The 20,959-nt window shown below is 40.1% G+C and overlaps 1 protein-coding gene and 1 non-coding gene across 2 annotated transcripts; both read right to left on the bottom strand.

Annotated features, from left to right (window-relative positions):
• Window positions 1-47: 47 nt before the first annotated feature.
• CDC23 (cell division cycle 23) lies at window positions 48-20,141 on the bottom strand. The gene is made up of 16 exons (XM_019964990.2): window positions 19,964-20,141; window positions 19,806-19,878; window positions 17,914-18,051; window positions 16,489-16,531; window positions 15,860-15,965; window positions 15,632-15,764; window positions 13,682-13,859; window positions 13,501-13,598; window positions 13,280-13,361; window positions 4,332-4,485; window positions 3,958-4,077; window positions 3,288-3,363; window positions 2,909-2,970; window positions 1,431-1,509; window positions 1,234-1,353; window positions 48-1,032 (listed from the first exon to the last, which is right to left on the bottom strand). The coding sequence occupies exons 1-16, from the start codon at window positions 20,122-20,124 to the stop codon at window positions 862-864; spliced, it is 1,794 nt and encodes a 597-aa protein (XP_019820549.1). The 5' UTR covers window positions 20,125-20,141; the 3' UTR covers window positions 48-861.
• On the bottom strand, window positions 17,514-17,640 carry LOC139184304 (small nucleolar RNA ACA64). The gene has a single exon (XR_011567891.1). It is a non-coding gene; the product is annotated as a small nucleolar RNA ACA64 (small nucleolar RNA).
• Window positions 20,142-20,959: the final 818 nt, after the last annotated feature.

Here is a 20,959-nt window from a genome sequence, read left to right on the forward strand (position 1 = left end):
GGGGGGGGGAGGGGGGGGAAGAGACACAAACAATTACGTCAAAAATATTTATTAAAACAGACCGACTCAAAGAGTTTATTCTTATCTGTATAGTCACAAAAGTTACACACCCAAATATCTGTGAAACTCTGTAATCCTGTCTCCTTGCTCTGCTTTAGTAGGGGTATAGCTAACTCTAGACATGTTTCCCCTTAGTAGGGGCCATCAGTTCCACACTCAGTGAGTCCTTTTGCCCCTTTGTTCAACTCTACTTGTTACTTCCAATTTGAAAGTTTCTAGGAGACACCCCAAAATCATGTTTTGGAAGAATGTCTTCCTAGTGAGAACAAAAGTACAGCTAGAATCCATTTAAAACTAATCTCTGATATCAAAGTAGTCATGCTCAGCACATCAAAGAATGATGAGTCATGTCTGTCTATCCAGTGCCCTGACCTTCCTAGGGTATCCAGTGCCCTATTGTCAGCAGAGGGTAAAGTGGCAGGCTTTCTTCCTTGCCTTTCTAAAGAAATCTCCCACTCCCAGCAGCATTTAAATTTTGTTTCTGTAGACTTGCCTGTGCTAAAGTGCTGTTAAAGGGATGTTTTGTGGGGGTGCCAAAAGACCTGGGAAAAAGGCCAAGATCTGTAGCCACTCTAAACAGAAGGGAGATAGAAGTGCTTCAAACTGGCAGAAGACAGTATCTGTTCCTGCCAGTCTACTGTTCCTTCTGTCAGTCTACTCTGAAGGTGATTCTGTAAGCTGTCCCCAAGGAGTTGTAAAACAAAAAGAAATAAGGTCCTTGGAAAAATAGACATGGCTGTTCTTTACATGGAGATAAGGCTTAATATGGGTCTGGCAATGTTCTGGTTTGAAAGCAGCCAACTATGGCGTGACTGAAGACAGGTTGAGTGGAGAAACTCTGCGTGTGGGAGTGTTGTTAGCAGACAGTGAGGCAGGGAGGAAAAAGGGAGCAGGTATCTCAGTGGAGGGAGTCTCGCCTTGGTTCCGAAGCTGTAGGATTTGCCTGAGCAAGGCCTTACCTTCTTCCCGGGTCTGAAACAAGGTCAAGCAAATGTATCAAAATATATCCAAAGTTATTCTCAAAACCAGGTTCTAAAATACTGACTTATAAAGTTCCTCAGAACAAGGTAACCTCTCCACTCACCCTTTTAACCACCTTCTACCCCCAGATCACAGTAAAGTCATGTCCTCAAACTTAAAATCCAAGTCTTTCACTAAAGTACTGATACTTACATCATTGAATGCACAACACTTCTGAGCACAAGCTGAAGCTTCATCCCACAGCTTGCACTTAAAATAGTACTGGGCCAGATAGCGGAAAGCAGTGCTCTCCTCCAAGTGTTCCACTATTTCCTAGATAAGGAAAGCAGGAATGACTGAGGTGATAAGAATAAGATCAGCAACCCAATTCTCATGCTAATGACACATACCCCACATGAATAGATATCTTGGATATACTTGATGTAACACTGGGCTGCCTGTTCTGACTCAGTCAACTGTTCATGAAGCCTACAAAAGAAATCGGTCTTTAGGTACAAATCATATTGCAAAGCAAGCTAGAGATAAAAAAAAAAGTAAAAGCACACAAATAACATCAAAAAATGACAATATATAGACAAGTACAAATTTTGACATAAATGACACAGTGGGACCCAGAATAATATTAGTGCCCAGAAGTGATGGTTACTTCATCAAAGCTCCAAATCATTCTGCTTCTGGTGATGGAGGGAAAGTTAGTAAATACTTAAGCTGGATAACAAACCATTGCAAAAATTGCCTGGTAATACCCTGAGTAAGGTCAAAAAGATACCAAGCAATTCAGATTTTTTGTAAGAATCCAGAAAATAACTGGTAGGAATGAAACTGCATTTAAGAACCTCTTTCCCTATCATTTCTGAGTTATTCTGTATTTTTCTGGGGCTGAAGAGGAGACTGATACCTAAATGAGTTTCTCTAGACTGCTCTCACATAAAATTCCATTTCTTTCAATTAGTTCTTGAATTTTCCAAATGGGAAAACAATTCCCCTTCAAAAAGTACTAGCATTCTCTTGAGTCAAGATGACTAAGTTTCCAGATCAGTATTCATACACTGTACTACATCCCTGAGTTTGGCTTAAAACTCAACATTCAGAAAACTAAAATCATGGCATCTGGTCCCATCACTTCATGGCAAATAGATGGGGAAACAGTGGAAACAGTGACAGATTTTATTTTGGGGGGCTCCAAAATCACTGCAGATGGTGACTGCAGCCATGAAATTAAAAGACACTTGCTCCTTGGAAGAAAAGTTATGACCAACCTAGACAGCATATTAAAAAGCAGAGACATTACTTTGCCAACAAAGTCTAGTCAGAGCTACGGTTTTCCCAGCAGTCATGTATGGATGTGAGAGTTGGACCATAAAGAAAGCTGAGCGCCAAAGAATTAATGCTTTTGAACTGTGGTGTTGGAGAAGACTCTTGAGAGAGTCCCTTGGACAGCAAGGAGATCCAACCAGTCAGTCAATCCTAAAGGAAATCAGTCCTGAATTTTTATTGGAAGAACTGATGCTGAAGCTGAAACTCCAACACTTTGGCCACCTGATGCGAAGAACTGACACATTTGAAAAGACCCTGATGCTGGAAAGATTAAAGGTGGGAGGAGAAGGGGACGACAGAGGATGAGATGGTTGGATGGCATCACTGACTCGATGGACATGAGTTTGAGGAAACTCTGGGAGTTGGTGATGGACAGGGAGGCCCAGCGTGCTGCAGTCCATGGGGTCACAAAGATTTGGACACGACTGAGCAACTGAACTGAACATCCCCTCATTCATGTAGATGATGGATAAGAGGCTCTAGAACATGCAGCATCCACCTACCAGAGAAGCCAACAGAAATATAACTAACATTTCACTCTTTCACTCACTTTGCCAGTTTTACCAGAGCCATCTTTTCCACATCTCCCACGGCATAAGCTCTCCAATAGCACTGTCAATAAAGAAAGAAATAAACTAGTCACTTCAATCATTGCCCCATGTGCCATGACTCACGCAGGTCCTGCAATCCTCCTAGAAGTTCAGATTTAGAGAATACAAAGCATTTTTACTAGATCTGAGGCCCAGGCTACATATTAACATTCCCACTATGTCAGCCCTGCTTTGCTTTATACACACTATGAGCCTATAAATATTCAGACTTCCCTATGTAGACAGATACAAATGAAGGAAAATTAAGCACCAATAGCTCAACCCCTCATCCAAACATTAGGTTTCCACATAGATTCTCCAGAACCCAATTTCAGGTACCTTTTTGGCTTCCACTAGTTGATTAAGTTTCTCATAACATTCTCCTAAAGCAACCAGCATACGAGAATCATTGGGCCTGTGAGGAACGAAAAATAGGAAACCTGAGCAAAGACTTTAAAGATAACTGAAGTCCTCCCTTGAGGAACCACCACCACAACTGTTTCAAACCCATGAAAGGAATGGGCTTTAATCCAATACTTCGTATATTATTTTATGTGCACAATTATACTACTTTTTAAATTAATTAATTAATTTGGCTGCCTTGGGTCTTAGTTGCGGCATGGGGGGTCTTTGTTGCATCATGCAGGATCTCTCGTGGCAGTGCAGGGACTCAAGTTGTGATGCACAGGCTCAGTGGTTGTGGCGCTTGGGCTTAGTTGCTCCACAGCATGTGGGATCTTAGTTCTCCAACCACAGATCAAACCCACATCCCCTGCATTACAAGGCGGATTCTTGACTACCAGACCACCAGGGAAGTCCCCACAGTTATGCTATTAACATATTAGTAGAATACACTACATAAAAATGACCAAACAACATATGGCATGTTTAAACTTAGGTCTCCAAAAGTCAAAACCATTCACTGTGATTCTTTAGTAGCTATCAAAGAGAAAGAAAAGTGTCAGCCCTTCCCACAACAAACATATCATCAGGCGGCGGTCAGACTTACCGAAGCTGGTGGGCCCGTCTATAATAATAAAGGCAATAAAACGGCATCTTAAGGATTTCATAGGTCTGCCCAAGGCCATACCAGGCTCTGTAGTCCCGCTTATTGACCTCAATAGCATGCCTAAGAAATGGAAGAGAAAACTGGTAAGGAGGCAGAATCAAAGTTAGTGACTTGCAGACTCAATAAAGTCAAAGTGTCAGTTGCTCAGTTGTGTCCGACTCTCTTTGGACCCCACGGACTGTAGCCTGTCAGGCTCCTCTATCCATGGGCAAGGAAACTAGAGTGGGAAGCCATTTCTTTCTCCAGGTGATCTTCCCAGAGGTTCCTAAAATCACAACAATCTGCTCCACCTCACCCTCCAACTAAAACCTCACCTATAAGCCTGAATAGCAGCAGACGTATTCTTCATTTCCATGTACTCATGTCCCATTAGCGTCCAGGCCCCAAGATACCGAGGATTCAATTTCAAGGCTCTCTGGAAATACAAGGCTGCTTTCTCATGTTGAGAACGCAAACTATAATAATTGCCTGATTGGAAAAAAAAAAATATGTGAACAACTAGAAAGATTAAAATAAGTCACTAAAATAGGCAGCATTTTACAGGGTAGGCAAGAACTCATTCCCCCAAAGTCCTTGCAGAAAAGCCAAATTGTATAGGCAATATCATCATTTCCTTGGAAAATATCACACATTCTGTTTTTTTTTTTTTAAAAGTGTTTCCTAACACCACAAAAGTTTTCTTCATTGTATTTCCTCTGGATATTAGCATTATACATGTATTTTCTTAATAAAGGGTAAGATATTCCTAGAGTATGCTTCAGATTGGTAGTTTTCCAACTATCTTCCAAGGTCCCTAAGGAAGTACCTGAAAGGTTAAAAATGTAGAACTCTGAACTCCTCTCTTCCACAAGAATCAAGGAAGTTCTACTATCACTGGTCTTAAAAAGAGTATATGAAAGATTTTAGGATTCTGTTAAAAAATGTATTTGAAGAAAGGGAATAAAGATTATCTGACTTGTCTCAACTAGTAAATGCATAAATGAAATGTGGTATATATCCAGACAATGAAATACTTCTCGGCAGTAAAAAGAAAAGAACTACTGACATATGCTGCAACATGGACAAACCTCAAAAAACAGCTCTGTGAAAAAAGCCACATGATAAGACTAAATATTCCAAGATTCCATTTAAAATTTCTAGAAAGGGCAAAACTGCACACTCAAAAGGCAGATCTCCTGGGGATGGGAGTAGGACTGACTTAAAATAGACTCAAGAGAATTTGGGGTTATGATAGAATTTTCTAAACTGGATTATGATTATGGTTACACAACTTAATAAGTTAGCAAAAAACTCAATGAACTGTAAACTTAAAATGGGTAAATTTTATGGTACACAAATTATCCCTTAATAAAGCTATCTTTAATATATACCAATAAAATGGACAGCCTAGAAGAAATGGACACATTCCTAGAAATATATAATCTCCAAAAATTAAAACAGGAATAGAAAATATAAACAGACCAATTACCAGTAATAAAACTGAATCAGTAATAAAAAAATTCCCAACATACAAAAGTCTGGGACCAGATGGCTTCACAGATGAATTTTATCAAATATTTAGAAAAGAGCTAACAATTATTTTTCTTCAAATTATTCCCAAAAATTAGAGGAAGGAATATTTCCAAACTCATTCACAAAGCCAGCATCACCTTGATACCAAAACCAAAGATATCTCAAAAACAAGAAAATTACAAGCCAATATCACTAATGATCATAGACAAAAAAGTCCTCAAAGTATTTGCAAACTGAATTCAATAATACATTAAAAGGATCATACATCATGATCAAGTGGGATTCATCCCAGGGATACATGGATGGTTCAATACCTGCAAATTAATCAATGTGATATCAATTTTCATTAAAAAAAAATGAAAAATAAAAATTATATGATCATCTGTACAGAATCGCTATGTTGTATACCTGAAACCAATATAATATTGTAAATCAACTATACCTCAATTATTTTAAAAAGAAGAAAAAAATTAGAGACATACCAAGACTTCTGAATGATTTCTCAGGAGATATTGTTGAATGAGAAAAGTAAAATGCAGAGAAATGGGTACAGTATGATCCTATTTTTGTAAGCAAACAGCCCATTAAACCCTGCATCGTTGTTGTTTAGTCAACAAGTCATGTTCGACTCTTTTATGACCCCAGGGACTGTAGCCCACCAGGCTCCCCTATCCATGGGATTTCCCAGGCAAGAATACTGGAGTGGATTGTCGTTTCCTTCTCCAGGGGATCTTCCTCACACAGGGATTGAACCTGCCTCTCCAGCACTGGCGGGAGGATTCTTTACCACTGAGCCACCAGGGAAGCCCAAACCCCGCATATGTGTATGTATATTTTTTATGTGGTACCGGAACATGCTAACACAAGCATTTTAAAGGATGAAGGGTGCAGTGAGGGGGAAAAAAAACAAAACACCTCCTTTATGTAAAAACTGTATGTGCATAAACTAAATAAAAGGGTGGATTTAGATATATACATATACTAACTTACAGAGATCATGATAAACTGTCAAATGGAAAAAACAAATTGCGAGAAATTTTATGATTCCACTCTGGTAAAAAAACAAGTAATACTATTTCTATATATGCGTTTGTCTTTTTTTTAAAAAATTTGTCTAGATACAGCTGTCAGTTTGATTCAGGAGAAATCATTTATAACAACTGTCTGTATTACATAAGATCATATGTTGATATGATATGAATATCAACATAAGTTGATATTCATCTGGGAAAAAAGATGGGAGGTCTTTATGTACATAAAGATAGCTTTGCTTCTGTCACTGACTCAGAACCAGATACAGAAAAATAACCAAACTTTAAGCAGACTGTCCAAGGGTTAACTTCTGTAATAGAACAGAAGTGAAGCAGTGGTAGCAGGAGTATCAGCTTTAGCTACTAAAGGAGTCAGGATGACAAAAGAGATGCTAAGTAAGTCAGAATAGGCAAGTTCTGTGCAAAGATTAAGTAGATGAGCTTTTCTGACCAGTTGCAACAGCTACAATGTATTGTATAATTACAATGTGCTGGGCAACTTAACATTGTTATAAGTGCTTTGTATGTATTAATTTACTTAATCCTTAAAACAAACACATAAGACAAAGTTCTATTGATAAATCCCTTTATGGATGAGGAGAATTTAAATCCACTGTCATACAGCTAGTGAATAGCAAAACCAAGAGTTAAACTTGGGCAGTTTGGTTCCAGAGTCCAAATCTTCACCATGCTACACAGTAATAGATATATATACATATACACTCATTATATATATATATTTGTGTGTGTAAAGCTGCCTTCAGAGAGTAGAACTCCAGAAAAGATGCAAAAGGAAGCATTCCACTCACATCCAGACATAAAATCAGAAGCAAGAAATAAGTGGGGGTTTCTTGCCATCACTCTATTCATCACTCTACTGTTTCATTCTCTTTCAGGTCCTCAAGTTTCTTCTCTCTCCACCCTTTTTACTCCTTTCAATTCCTCTGAATTGGCTATAATATGGAAGCTGAAATATACTTTTTATCTTATCTAACGTTCCTTATTCTTAAAATAGGTGAGCTGAATTCAACAAACATTTATTGACCATATGTTAGGAACTTTGTTAGGCATTACAGATATACTGGGGGCAAAGGACAGGATGGCTCAGCAGTAAAGCATCTATCTGCAATGCTGGAGATGCCAGTTTGATCCCTGGGTCAGGAAGATTCCCTGGAGGAGGAAATGGCAACCCACTCCAGTATTCTTGCTGAGAGAATGCAATGGACAAAGGGGCCTGGTGGGCCACAGTTCAAGGGTTTGCGAAGAGTCAGACACAACTGAGTGTATACGCATGCATAGACATATTGAAGAGAAAACAAAAACAGTTCATTAAGAAGTTTACCAAAAATAAAAATAAATTTTAAAAGTTTACTAATCAATTATTTTCAAAAACAGATGGGAATTCGCTGGTAGTCCAGTGGTTAGGACTCCTTGCTCTCACTGCCAAAGGCCTGGCTTTAAACCCTGCTAGGGGAACTGCTGCTGCTGCTGCTGCTGCTAAGTCGCTTCAGTCGTGTCCAACTCTGTGCGACCCCAGGGATGGCAGCCCTTCAGGCTCCTCCATCCCTGGGATTCTCCAGGCAAGAACACTGGAGTGGGCTACCATTTCCTTCTCCAATGCATGAAAGTGAAAAGTGAAAGTGAAGTTGCTCAGTCATGTCCGACTCTTAGCGACCCCATGGACTGCAGCCTACCAGGCTCCTCCATCCATGGGATTTTCCAGGCAAGAGCACTGGAGTGGGTCACCAATGCCTTCTCCACTAGGGGGACTAAGATCCCATAAACTGTGTGGCACGGCCAAACAATAAATAAATAAAACCCCAGAAACTCCTAAAGCATTACTCTTCGTATGTATGTCTCCTTTGATTTTAACTGGTTTTAAGTTAGTAGGCTAAAAAAGAACGGTATCTCCCCTACTTATATTTCCTTTCTTCAGGTAAAGGACACTGTTGTAAATCTAGTTACCCATTCATCAATTTCTATTTGTTCTACTTCCTAAACATCTTCGAAGTCTAATCACCTCTCTTCATTCCTCCTGCCAATACCTCAGCTTGGGCTCATCTCTAGACTGGTTTATTGCAAAAGCCTCCTTGTTGGTCTTCCTGCATCTAGTCTTGCCCTTTTGCTAATCTTCCCAGCCCAGTCTCCAGTTATCATTTGAAAATGAAAATCTGAAAAAGTTTATCACTGTCTGGTCTAAAATCCATCAGAAGACTTCTCCTGCCTTAAGAATAAAATCCAAACTTTTGGCAAAGCATAAAAGGCTCTTCAAGATCCGGCCCCTTTTGTACATCCCCTCCTCCCACACAGTGCTTCAGGATCACTGCCTGTTTCACACTTCTCTGCACTGCAATACCCCTCCCAAGTCAATCCATCTTCTCCCTTAGTCAACTCTCCTTCAGATCTCACCTTCTCAAGACGCCTTCCCTAAGATTAGACTGGATTAGCTAGCTATCTGTCCTATGTACTCTCTTTGTATCCTATGCTTACTTCAATCATAACACTCAACCCACTACATCATTGTTTCTTACTGATCTTCCTTAGTAGGTAATGGGGTATGTACTGCAACACATTTTATAGTACCTGGTATTCAGAATATGTTGAAAGAATGTTTTCTGAATAAACTGGAATTCCATCCTCACCTTAATGGACTTTATGCTTCACTCATAATGCTCTGACATTGAAAAGATCATCTGTTCCTCTTACCTATGTTTCCATTGTCGTTTTATTATTAGTTGCTCAGTTGTGTGCAACTCTGCGACCCCACAGACTGTAGCCCACCAGGCTCCTCTATCCATGGGATTCCAGGCAAGAATACTGGAGTGGGTTGCCATTCCCTTCTCCAGAGGAACTTCCCAACCTATGGATCAAACCCAGGTCTAGGATTTTTTTTTTTTAATGTTTCTTTCCCATACTGGACTACAACTCCTTCAAGGTCTGGAAATATTTACTGAATGACTGACCTGAAATTCTATCACTTTATTAACAACAATGTCACCAAAGATCCAGGAACAAGGTCTTTCATCTCCAGGAAACTTAGGCTTTCAATCACAAACAACCAAAGTTACTTTTATCCAAGAGTGGCCATTCATCTATTTGTGTCAACTGATTATCACGCTACCCTAGGGTGACCAAATACATGGGACCACAGTTCTCAATGGAGGATGATTCTGACCCCAAAAGGTTATTTGGCTTCACCTGCGAACATTTTTGGTTGTCCCACCTGGCAGAAGGAGGTTACTGACATTGAGTGGTTAGAAGCTGGGCATACTGCTAACGTCCTGCAGTGTACAGGACATGCATGTGTGCTCAGTCGTTCAGTCGTGTTCGACTCTTTGCGACCCCATGGACTGTAACCTGCCAGGCTCCTCTGTCCATGGAACTATCCTGGCAAGAATACTGGAGTGGGTTGCCATTTCTTTCCCCAAGGGACCTTCCCAACCCAGGAAATGAACCTGTATCTCCCAAGGCTCTTGCATTGGCAGGTGGATTCTTTACCACTGAGCCACTGGGGAAGCCTCAGTGTACAAGACAGCCTCCCGAAAAAGAAATTAAAACCAAAACTGTCAACAGAGCCAAGCTTGAGACACCCTTGTATAGAAAAAAGAGGTAATCTTATTTTTTTTTCATAGAATTGGAAATTCTTACAAACATTTTAGTAATATTAGTAAGTTTAAAATGCACACCCTTTTGATCCAGCATTTCGCTGCAAGGAACTTATTACACAGAAAGAGTTGCATAAAAGACTTCCGTGGTAGTACGATGGATAAGAATCTGCCTGCCAGTGGAGGGGAAACGGGTTCAAACCCTGATCTAGGAAGATCCCACATGCCGAGGAGCAACTAAGCCCATGTGCCGCAACTATTGAGCCTGTGCTCTAGAGCCAGTGAGCCATAAGCGCTGAACTCATGTGCTACAACCACTAAAGCCCGTGCACCTAGAGCCTGTGTTTCACAAGAGAAGCCACCGCAATGAAAAGCCTGTGCACCACAAAGAGTAGCCGCTGCTCACCACAACTAGACAAAATCCATGAAGAGCAACAAAGACCCAGTGTAACAAAAGTAAGTAAGTAAAAATTAAAATTGAAAAAGAAATAGTTGCATAAACAAACAAAAATAAATGCGTACATACAAAGATGTTTCCTAAAGTAATTTTTGTATATTAACAAACAGTCAGTTCAGTCGCTCAGTTGTGTCTGAATCTTTGCGACCCCATGGACTGTAGGGTGCCAGACTTCCCTGTCCATCACCAACTCCCAGAGCTCACTCAAACTCATGTCCATCTAGTTGGTAATGTCACCCAACCATCTCATCCTCTGTCATCCCCTTCTCCTGCCTTCAATCTTTGCCAGCATCAGGGTATTTTTCAGTGAGTCAGTTCTTCACATCAGGTGGCCAAGGTATTGGAGTTTCGGCTTCAGCATCAGTCCTTCCAATAAATATTCAGGACTGATTTTCTTGACTGGTTTGATCTGCTTGTAGTCCAGTTCAGTTCAGTTTAGTTGCTCAGTCATGTCCGACTCTTTGCAACCCCATGAACTGCAGCACACCAGGCCTCCCTGTCCATCACCAACTCCCAGGGTCCACCCAAACCCATGTCCACTGAGTCAGTGATGCCATCCAACCATCTCATCCTTTGTCGTCCCTTTCTCCTCCTGCCCTCTATCTTTCCCAGCATCAGGGTCTTTTCAAATGAGTCAGATCTTTGCATCGGGTGGCCAAAGTATTGGAGTTTCAGTTTCAACATCAGTCCTTCCAATGAACACCCAGGACTGATCTCCTTTAGGATGGTATGGTTGGATCTCCTTGCAGTCCAAGGGACTCTCAAGAGTCTTCTCCAACACCACAGTTCAAAAGCATCAATTCTTCTGTGCTCAGTTTTCTTTATAGTCCAACTCTCACATCCATACATGGCCACTGGAAAAACCATAGCCTTGACTAGACGGACCTTTGTTGGCAAAGTAATGTCTCTGCTTTTTAATATGCTGTCTAGGTTGCTCATAATTTTCCTTCCAAGGAGAAAGCGTCTTTTAATTTCACGGCTGCAATCACCATCTGCAGTGATTCTGGAGCCCAGAAAAATAAAGTCAGCCACTGTTTCCACTGTTTCCCCATCTATTTGCCACAAGTGATGGGACTGGATGCCATGATCTTAGTTTTTGGAATGTTGAGTTTTAAGCCAGCTGTTTCACTCTCCTCTTTCACTTTCAACAAAAGGCTCTTTAGTTCCTCTTTGCTTTCTGCCATAAGGGTGGTGTCATCTGCATATCTGAGGTTATTGATATTTTCCCCAGCAATCTTGACTCCAGCTTGTGCTTCATCCAGCCCGGCATTTCACATGATGTACCCTCCATAAAAGCTGAATAAGCAGGGTGACAATATACAGCCTTGACGTACCCCTTTCCCAATTTGGAACCAGTCTGTCATTCCACGTCTGGTTCTAACTGTTGCTTCTTGACCTCCGTACAGATTTCTCTGGAGGCAGTTAAAGTGGTCTGGTATTCCCATCTCTTGAAGAATTTTCCAGTTTGTTGTGATCCACACAAAGGCTTTGGCATAGTCAATAAAGCAGAAGTAGATGCTTTTCTGGAATTCCCTTGTTTTTTCTATGATCCAACAGATGTTGGACATTTGATCTCTGGTTCCTCTGCCTTTTTTAAATCCAGCTTGAACATCTGGAAGTTCCTGGTTCACATACTGTTGACGCCTCACTTGGAGAATTTTCAGCATTACTTTGCTAGCATGTGAGATGAGTGCAACTGTGTGGTAGTTTGAACATATTATGGCACTGCATTTCTTTGGGACTGGAATGAAAACTGACCTTTTAAAGTCCTGTGGCCACTACTGACTTTTCCAAATTTGCTGGCCTATTGAGTACAGTACTTTCACAGCATCATCTTTTAGGATTTGAAATAGCTCAACTGGAATTCCATCACCTCCACTAGTTTTATTCGTAGTGATGCTTCAAGTAAGGCCCACTTGATCTCACATTCCAGGATGTATGGCTCTAGGTGAGTGATCACACCATCGTGATTACTGGGTTGTGAAGATCTCTTTTGTATAGTTCTTCTGTGTATTCTTGCTTCCTCTTCTTAATAGCTTCTGCTTCTGTTAGGTCCATACCGCTTCTGTCTTTTATTGTGCCCATCTTTGCATAAAATGCTCCCTTGGTATCTCTAACTTTCTTGAAGAGAAACACTAGCCACAACTTATACAATAGAAAATCAATTAAATTTTAAAAAGGCACATCTATATAATAAAATACTACATAGCCATCATAAATAATACAACTCTAGATGTAATACCATGAAAAGATGGAAGAAGATATATTTTAGGTTAAAAAAAAAAAGGACATTACAAAGCAGTGTATATAATGACACAATTTTTGTAAATAACCATACCTGCATATATACCATTTTTACTATTTACACAGAAAAATATTCTGGAGTTGTATCCACCAAACAGTCTTGGGAGTGGGATTACAGTGATCCTTGACATCCTACTGTATATAATTTTATTACCTTTAACACTCTTATTTTTGGCAGGATCCCAGTTCTTTGACCAGAGGTTGAATCCATGTCCCCTGCAGTGGAATCTCAGAGTCTTAATCATTGGACTGCCAGAGAACTGCCCCCCCTCCTTTTTTTTGACACTTTATATTGTTGTTATTTGGATTACTTGCAATAAAGATAAATCTTGAAAGAAAAAAATGACTCTTACCAATTACACAGCATGTTTCTACCCGATATTTATCAATCTCACAGAGGTTGTGAGCCAGATAACTCAACTCAGATTTCATGCTCTGAAAGAAAAGAAAGATGATCTAAGCATGAAAAAGAAACCCTTATTTTTCTTGTATCTAATGCTATGAGGTGACAATCCAACCCAGGAGATTCAAAGCACAAGAGCTTAATCAAGTCCAAGCAAAGGAAGCAGCTCACCCTGACATAAAGAAGGTTGGAGAATGTGTCCATATTTTCAATCCTGTAAGGGTCTTGTTTCCTTAGCTCATTAAAAATAGAGAGAGCTTTGTCAATATCTGCAGAAATAAGACAGAGTTCAGAAAACAATACAGTGCTACGTTCAGGATTTGATGGTACTTTGTTATCCTTATTCACTCACCTCTGATATTGTGATAGGCAACTGCAATTTGGGAAACAATATATGAGCTCTTAGAGAAGCCCACATCAATGAGATTCTGATATTTTTGCAGGGCCTCCTCTATCAACTGCAACTCTGTGTATATATGGGCCAGAAAAAACTCTTTCATCCAGGTGTCTGGCAAAGACAGGAACTTCAGCTGGCAGCAGGAGAGAGAGGGAAATACTTAATATACTTTGACCTCTCTCCCAAATGAACATCAAGGAACTATCTTTATTTTCTAAAAGAATTTATCACCTAAATTTTATTAGAGCACCTAATAATGAACAGGTGTGTGTGTGTATTCAGTCACTTCAGTCAAGTTGAAGTCTGCAACCCTATGGTTTGCAGCCTACCAGGCTCCTTTGTCCAGGGGATTCTCCAGGCAAGAAAACTAGAGTGGGCTGCCATTTCCTCCTCCAGGGGATCTTCCCAACCCAGGGATCAAACCTGCATCTCTTATGTCTCCTGCACTGATAGGCAGGTTCCTTAGCACTAGCACCACCTGAGATGCTGTTCAATTAAGTGAATAGGACTCACAAACATAACAGCGGGAATAGAGAAGAATGGTCTAGCTTCAGAAAGATAGGATTTGAGGTGAGTCTTGGAGGATGGGTAAAAACTGAATAGAAAAGGGGAGAGGAAGAGAAAAAAGACAACATTCTAGGTAAGGGTAACAACAGAGGAAAAAGTCATGAGTGTAGGTAAACAGGATGAGACAACTAGTTCAGTTTGAGGGGAGGCTATGTGTTGGGAAGCTGTAGGAAAAAAAAAGACTGAACTAAGAGTGGGTGCTATGCTACAACCAGAAATGGGATGCAATGTGAAAACACTGCAATCTTTGTTAAGAGAATGACATGATGACATGAGTGCCTTAAGAATAAGTTTGGAAACAGTATGTAAGATAGCTTGGAAATGGGAAGTACAAAAATAGGAAAGCTAGATAGAAAGTATTTATTACTTTTAAGTAATCTAGTTTTGAGATGATAACCAAGATGGCAAAGGGAACCAAGAGAAAGAGATGCAGACAAGAAGGAAACCATGGCAATGTTTGGTGACTGACTAGATAAAGGGAGATGAGAAAAAGGGAAGAGACAAAATATGACTTTGAGGTATCAAGACTGAGTACTTTCTGAGAAGGAGTGATGTAACTGAGAGTCCATCAGGTTGAGAGAAAGAAAGAGAACTGAAGAGGCAAGATGAGAAATGTGGTTTTACATATTTTAAGTTCAGAGCTTAATGAAAGTGTGGTAGGCAGTTAGAGATAAGTGAATAGAAGTAAACCAAGATTAAGATTTCAGACTCAAATTAAGTAGCATGTATCATTATTAAGGGAAATCAACCAGCCCTTGGTCCCTTAGAGTCAACAAAAGGAAGTATGTTGTTGCTTCTATTAACTACTGAAGAACAGCAAAATAAACTCTGTAGACAACTCTGTAGACATTGTTCTCTAACAATGACTAATAAAACAACTGCAGTTTATAAAGCCATTTCATATACATTATTTCATTAATTAACAAATTTCTAAATCTTAACAGTCCTATGACAGTTCAGAAGAGACATTAAACATGCTTTTAATACAATTCTTGATTTAAGAGAAATTATTCCTATAGCATCTTTGGAATTAGGAAACTATAATAGCATTTAGTCTAGAAAACAAGTTACAGTAAAACTTGAATCTGAAAGCATGAATATGAAAAGATAGTCTAACACAACTGGATGCAAATCCAATAGCATCTACCAAACAAGACCTAGACATTAGTCTTTCAAATAAAGACCTAAATCCCAACAGTGAAAGAGACCACAGGAGAGGGAGCAAAGAGGTAGCTATAATGAAAGGTTTAGCAAAATTTTTCTCCCCCTCCCCGTTTATTAAAGAATTACATAAGACTTGAAGCAAAAGGTTTTTCATATAGCTTATCTCAAATTTACCATCTCTTTGTCAGTAATCAAGTTACAGAGTTCTAGCCAGGCTCCCCAGTGCAAAGGCAAAACATGAGTAGCCTCCACAAACACATCGATGGCCTCTTTCACTAAGTCCAGCTTTCGAAGCACCACACCATACCTAGAAAAGAAGGGAACGATCACAGAAGTTAATAACATCTCCCCTCTACTCAGAAGAATCTCTCTCTGAAGTTCCAAATTACTCTTAACACTTACAGATAAAGGCCAAAGCCATCAAGTTCCCGAGCCTGGTGTTTTTTGCTGAGCTCCACTCTCAATTCTCTAAGAGCCTCATTTTTCACTTGACCTTTCTCCAGAGGGCCTAGGAAAGAAACAGAGTTTCTGATCTAAGGGTAGACTGCTGCTTTTTATTTCATAGACTCAGATACTCCCTTTGGTGTCAACCAAAGTTACAACTGGAACTTCCAGCCAACATTCACCAATGGCCGATGACATCTTACACAGTCCATTTACTTTATTACAGAAACTGCAACTGATAATTGGTCTGCAGTTATATTCTGTTAGGTCCACATGGGTTTTTAAAATTTTGAGTTAATTATCAATATTTAAATATCAGAAGCCTCAACTAAAAATCTAAATTTCCAGGTTCAGGTTGCAGGGAACAGGCTAAGGCCAAGGGAAGAAAGCCCCTGACAAAATCAAGCCCACATTCCCACAAGGGAGCCCTCAGAGGCAGCTGGGTAACCACCAGTCAGTTGTGCTCTCCAGCTTGCAGACCTCTCCTCAGTCCACTTCCCATGTTTATATTACCTGCCTGGCTCCTACAGGAATTAGAATTTGCAACTTCTGCTTTAGTCCAAAAGGTAAGAGAAAGAAATTCATACCTAAGCTATCAACTGTTTCATCATCCTTCTTCTTTTCTCCAGACTGTAAGAGAAAATCAGTAAGTAGGTCTTTTTTCAGTTTATTCGGAAACCTGTTCTAAAACTAGCAGCCTGAATTGACCTAAAGTGTCCAAGTCCAGAATGAAATCTACTATTGGTCACTAATTTTAAACAACTATTTAGGAGCTCCCACTGAGAATCTGGAATAATTTGAGTACCAAAACAATAAAGTACAATAATGAATTATAAACAATTAAAAAAAAAAAAAAAAAGGTAACCTTGAGTCCATACTGACACTAGATGAATACATAAATAAATGAAGGGAAAATATGCTTTAAAAAAAAAATAAGTATTTTTGTATTTATTTGGCTACAGCAGGTCTTAGTTGCAGCATGCAGGATCTTTTTTTAGCTGCGGCATGTGGGATTTTTAGCTGAAGCATGCAAACCCTTAGTTGTAGCATGAGGGACCTGGTTCCTTGACCAGGGATTGAACCCAGGCCCCCTGCATTGGGAACAGGGAGTCTTAGCCACGGACCACCAGGGAAATCCTAGGGTCTTGCTTAGAGTAGAATTTACATCTCAAGAGAGTTCTGGAGTAGATCATTTCGCAACATTATAATAAAACTTCAGGCAAAAATTAACAATGAATTTCTTGACTAATGGTTATTTAGGTTCTTAATTTTTTGGCCTACTACAAAAAATACTTCAATGAACAGTTCTGTACATATATCCCTGTACATATACTGAAGTATCTCTATTGGACAAGTGAAGTTTCTTCAAGAATTATTTGGGCATAGTATTTCAAACTGACATAATCTGCCCAGAGCAGCAGGAGACATGAGTTCAATCCCTGGGTTGGGAAGATTCCCTGGAGGAGGAAATGGCAACCCACTGCAATATTCTTGCCTGGGTAATCCCATGGACAGAGGGGCCTAGCAGGCTACAGTTCATGGGGTCGCAAAGAGTCAGACACGACAGCGTCTGAGCACACAGCATGCACACATGCCCAGAGCAGCAGTCCACACATGTCGGGGTCTGGGTTTCACCTCACCACACAGAGGAGTGGGTGGTGAGCTGAGGCTCCCAGTGGCTCTGGGCAGCAAATTTTACCCATAGCCACAACCAAAGCCACAGGTGATTTTCAACCAATGCCAAAACTATATAAAGTTTTACTTCTGAAATAGATGGTCTACTGCACCCTGCCTTTATCAATAATGAATATTGTCAATATTTTTATATTTTCTTTCATACCATTATTCTTTTTACTTTTCTTATGATGTCTTCTTTATTATTATTATTTATTTATAAAGTATATTCACCAAGTAGACTACTGCTAAATTATTGAAGATTAAATTTTTTCTATTGGGATGCTAAACATGGATGCTTCACTGATAACAGAATGACATCTTAAAACAACCCTCACCAGATATCTAGAATACATGTACAGAAAATAGGCTTTCTTGCTATTGCAGCCATGCAGGAAATGTGCTGCCCGATCATACTCTTTAACATCAAAGTAGGCCTTGGCCAGGGTATAAGCATCCATATCCTGGGCATCTTCCTAAAAAAGAGACAAGCTTATGTTAACGATTAAGAACAGGATAACAAAAGTTCAAATCCAAGAAGCATATTTATTAAATTCAAGATGTAAGAAACAATAATTATTTTCCTCCTCCCCAAAACCCAATACTTATTTATTAGTTTATGAATAAGGTAACAGTACATTCTTTCAAAATAAAAAGTTGGGGAAAGAACTTTAAAAAACTAAACCAGCACTCCGAAATTTGTATTGTTTCTACAAATGTAGTGGGAAGTAGCATATGCTTTAGTGTTAGGCAGCTAGATTTAAATTCTGACTCCTTGACTTCCTGGATTCAAGATGTTAGTAGGGAACTTACTTAGCTTCTCTGAGTATTCACTTCTTCATCTGTAAAATGGAGCCAATAATATACATATGATATAAGGAAAAAGTAAAAAAGTCATGAAAAGTATTTAGTATTAATATCTGACATTCCTTTCCTTCTCCAGACTTTTAAATGTCCACATAAATGCAATATATTGTGAATTAATTGTATTTTTTGGTCTTCAAGTTTTGACATATTAGTACTGTAAAAGCAAAAAACACAGCTATATTTCTTTATGTAAAAAAATTAAATGATACATGCTTGAGGTAAAAACATACAATTCCCTCAAATTCTAGGGATAAGTTGATTAAAACTTTAATAATTTCATTCTCTTCATCCTTCCTGCCCAAATATTGCCAGCACAAAACTGGAACCAAAATTATATTCATGTTTTCTTCATTGGATGAACATGTACTAAATGTGGCCATTAAAGCTTAGGATTCTGGTGGCCCTTTTCACATATACTCATCATCTGCTTATTTCTTCTTCCACCTCTCTCACTTGCATTATACATTTTTGGTGTGATTGTTTTTTTTTATTGGAATATAATTGCTTTATAATTTTGTGTTAGTTTCTGTTGTACAACATCAGTGAATCAGCCATAAGTATACATATATCCCCTCCCTCTGAGTCTCCTTCCCACTCTCCCATACAATCTATCTATCACAGAGTACTGAGTGGAGCTCCCTGTGTTATACAGCATCTTCCTGTTAGCTATATATTTTACACATGGTAGTGTATACATGTCATGCATTGTACCTTTTGGATTAATGAATATCTACTGCTTTTAAGTGTGTGTGTGTGTGTGTGTGTGGTTGGAGGAGGACTGGAATCAAGAAATGGCATCTTCAGGAAAAACAATGGATTATGACAAAAATCTTTCAGACTACACAGTCTATGTAAACATATGTACTATAGATCATACATAAAATGTATTCTTATCTCATTTAACTCTCTCAGTATCCCCATAAAGTAAATACTATGATATGCATTTTACTGATGAGGAAACTGTGGCTCAGGAGGTTAATTTAGTAAACTGTCAAAAGTCACTAGTATGGCTGAGATTTGAACCCTGAACCGTCTGGATCCAAAATAGGTTTCGCACTGTTGTAAAAACCTTCGATGCTTCTCCACGTTATGAATACTGTCGAGGTTGAGCTGTAAAAATCTAAAAGGCTGAAATCTTAAGCAAGCATTATTTACTAATTCCTCCAAAAGCTTAAGTTGGAGCACCAAGTCTTTCTAAGCTTAACAAACACATACAGATAAAATTGCTTAAAATATCCATCTCTGTGAATGGCTTGAACTCCCTCTACAAACATCCCTGCTAAACAGTGTGCTCCCCTCTGGTGACAGGGCACCCAGTATCTGTTCTGATGCTGGGGAGCACTCGCTGTGAACACGTCGTTACCTCTGTAATAGGCGGCGGCGGCTGCAGCTCAGACAGAGGCAATGCCGGGAGGGAGAAGGCCAACTCCGCAGACCTGGAACAGCCACACAAACTGAATCAGCCCAAGCCCCCCAAGGCCGAGGATCCAACCCTGGTCCCCTCGGATCCCGACATCATACCACTTGCTACTGTGCAGTAGGCCTCGCTCCCGGGTGAGGCCCGCGATAAGTAGCAGCTGCTTTTTAATTTCCCGCAAATTTGAGAAATCGCAGCTGGATGGCAGGACCGGCACCGAGGAAGCCGTCGGGGCCACCGACACTATAGAGGAGCTCGCAGCCATTTTCCTGTCTCGGCCACCCCAACCAATCATCAGCGGAAATACTGCCTGACCCTCTGAACCAAAAAAGTCTGTCTGTTATTGGCGGGCTCTTGCTACAGAAAAACCAACCAGAAACCTTCCTTCTCGTAAAGTCACTAAGAGGTCGGGAGGGAAGAGACAATTACATCTCCGATTGGCGAAGAACTACTGGGGCGGGAAAGTTAGAACTAGAAACAGTGGGCAAAGCCACGATTTCTGGGCGGGGCAGAGAGGAATGAGTGAATGGAAAGGTGGACAGAGACGGTGGACTGGAAACTAGGGATGGGAGGGCAAGAATTTGCAGAAGGGAGAGAGCCCTACCCTGCACCTTAAGGATGATGTGATTGAACCAAAGATAGAGTGTACTTCCTGGGCAGATTCTCTGTCGCTGAGTGACAGTGAGGTATGGTGTCTAGCAAGGATGTCTGATATACTCTATAGAATTTTTTTTTTTTAAGAAGTAAGATGTATGGCCACAGGTGAGTTCTTCCTCTTTCAGTTCAGTTCAGTCCCTCAGTCGTGTCCAACTCTTGCGACCCCATGGACTGCAGCATGCCAGATTTCCCTGTCCACCAACTCCCTGGAGCTTGCTCAAACTCATGACCTTCACGTGGGTGATGCCATCCAACCATCTCATCCTCTGTCCTTCCCTTCTACCCCTGCCTTCAATCTTTCCCAGCATCAGGATCTTTTCCAGTGACTCAGTTCTCCACATCAGGTGGCCAAAGTATTGGAGTTTCAGCTTCAGCATCAGTCCTTCCAATGAATATTCAGGACTGATTTCCTTTAGGATGAACTGGTTTGATCTCCTTGCAGT

The sequence above is a fragment of the Bos indicus genome, chromosome 7 (assembly GCF_029378745.1).
Source record: "Bos indicus isolate NIAB-ARS_2022 breed Sahiwal x Tharparkar chromosome 7, NIAB-ARS_B.indTharparkar_mat_pri_1.0, whole genome shotgun sequence".
NCBI lineage: Eukaryota > Metazoa > Chordata > Mammalia > Artiodactyla > Bovidae > Bos > Bos indicus.

Excerpts from the sequence above, each read along its gene's own strand:
- CDC23 (XM_019964990.2), bottom strand. The coding sequence starts at position 20,124 with ATGGCTGCGAGCTCCTCTATAGTGTCGGTGGCCCCGACGGCTTCCTCG. Across the intron at positions 15,765-15,859 it reads GATGGCTTTGGCCTTTATCT|GTATGGTGTGGTGCTTCGAA; the intron begins GTAAGTGTTAAG and ends CTTCTTTTCTAG. Across the intron at positions 1,510-2,908 it reads GCTCTGGTAAAACTGGCAAA|GCTTCATGAACAGTTGACTG; the intron begins GTGAGTGAAAGA and ends TTTCTTTTGTAG.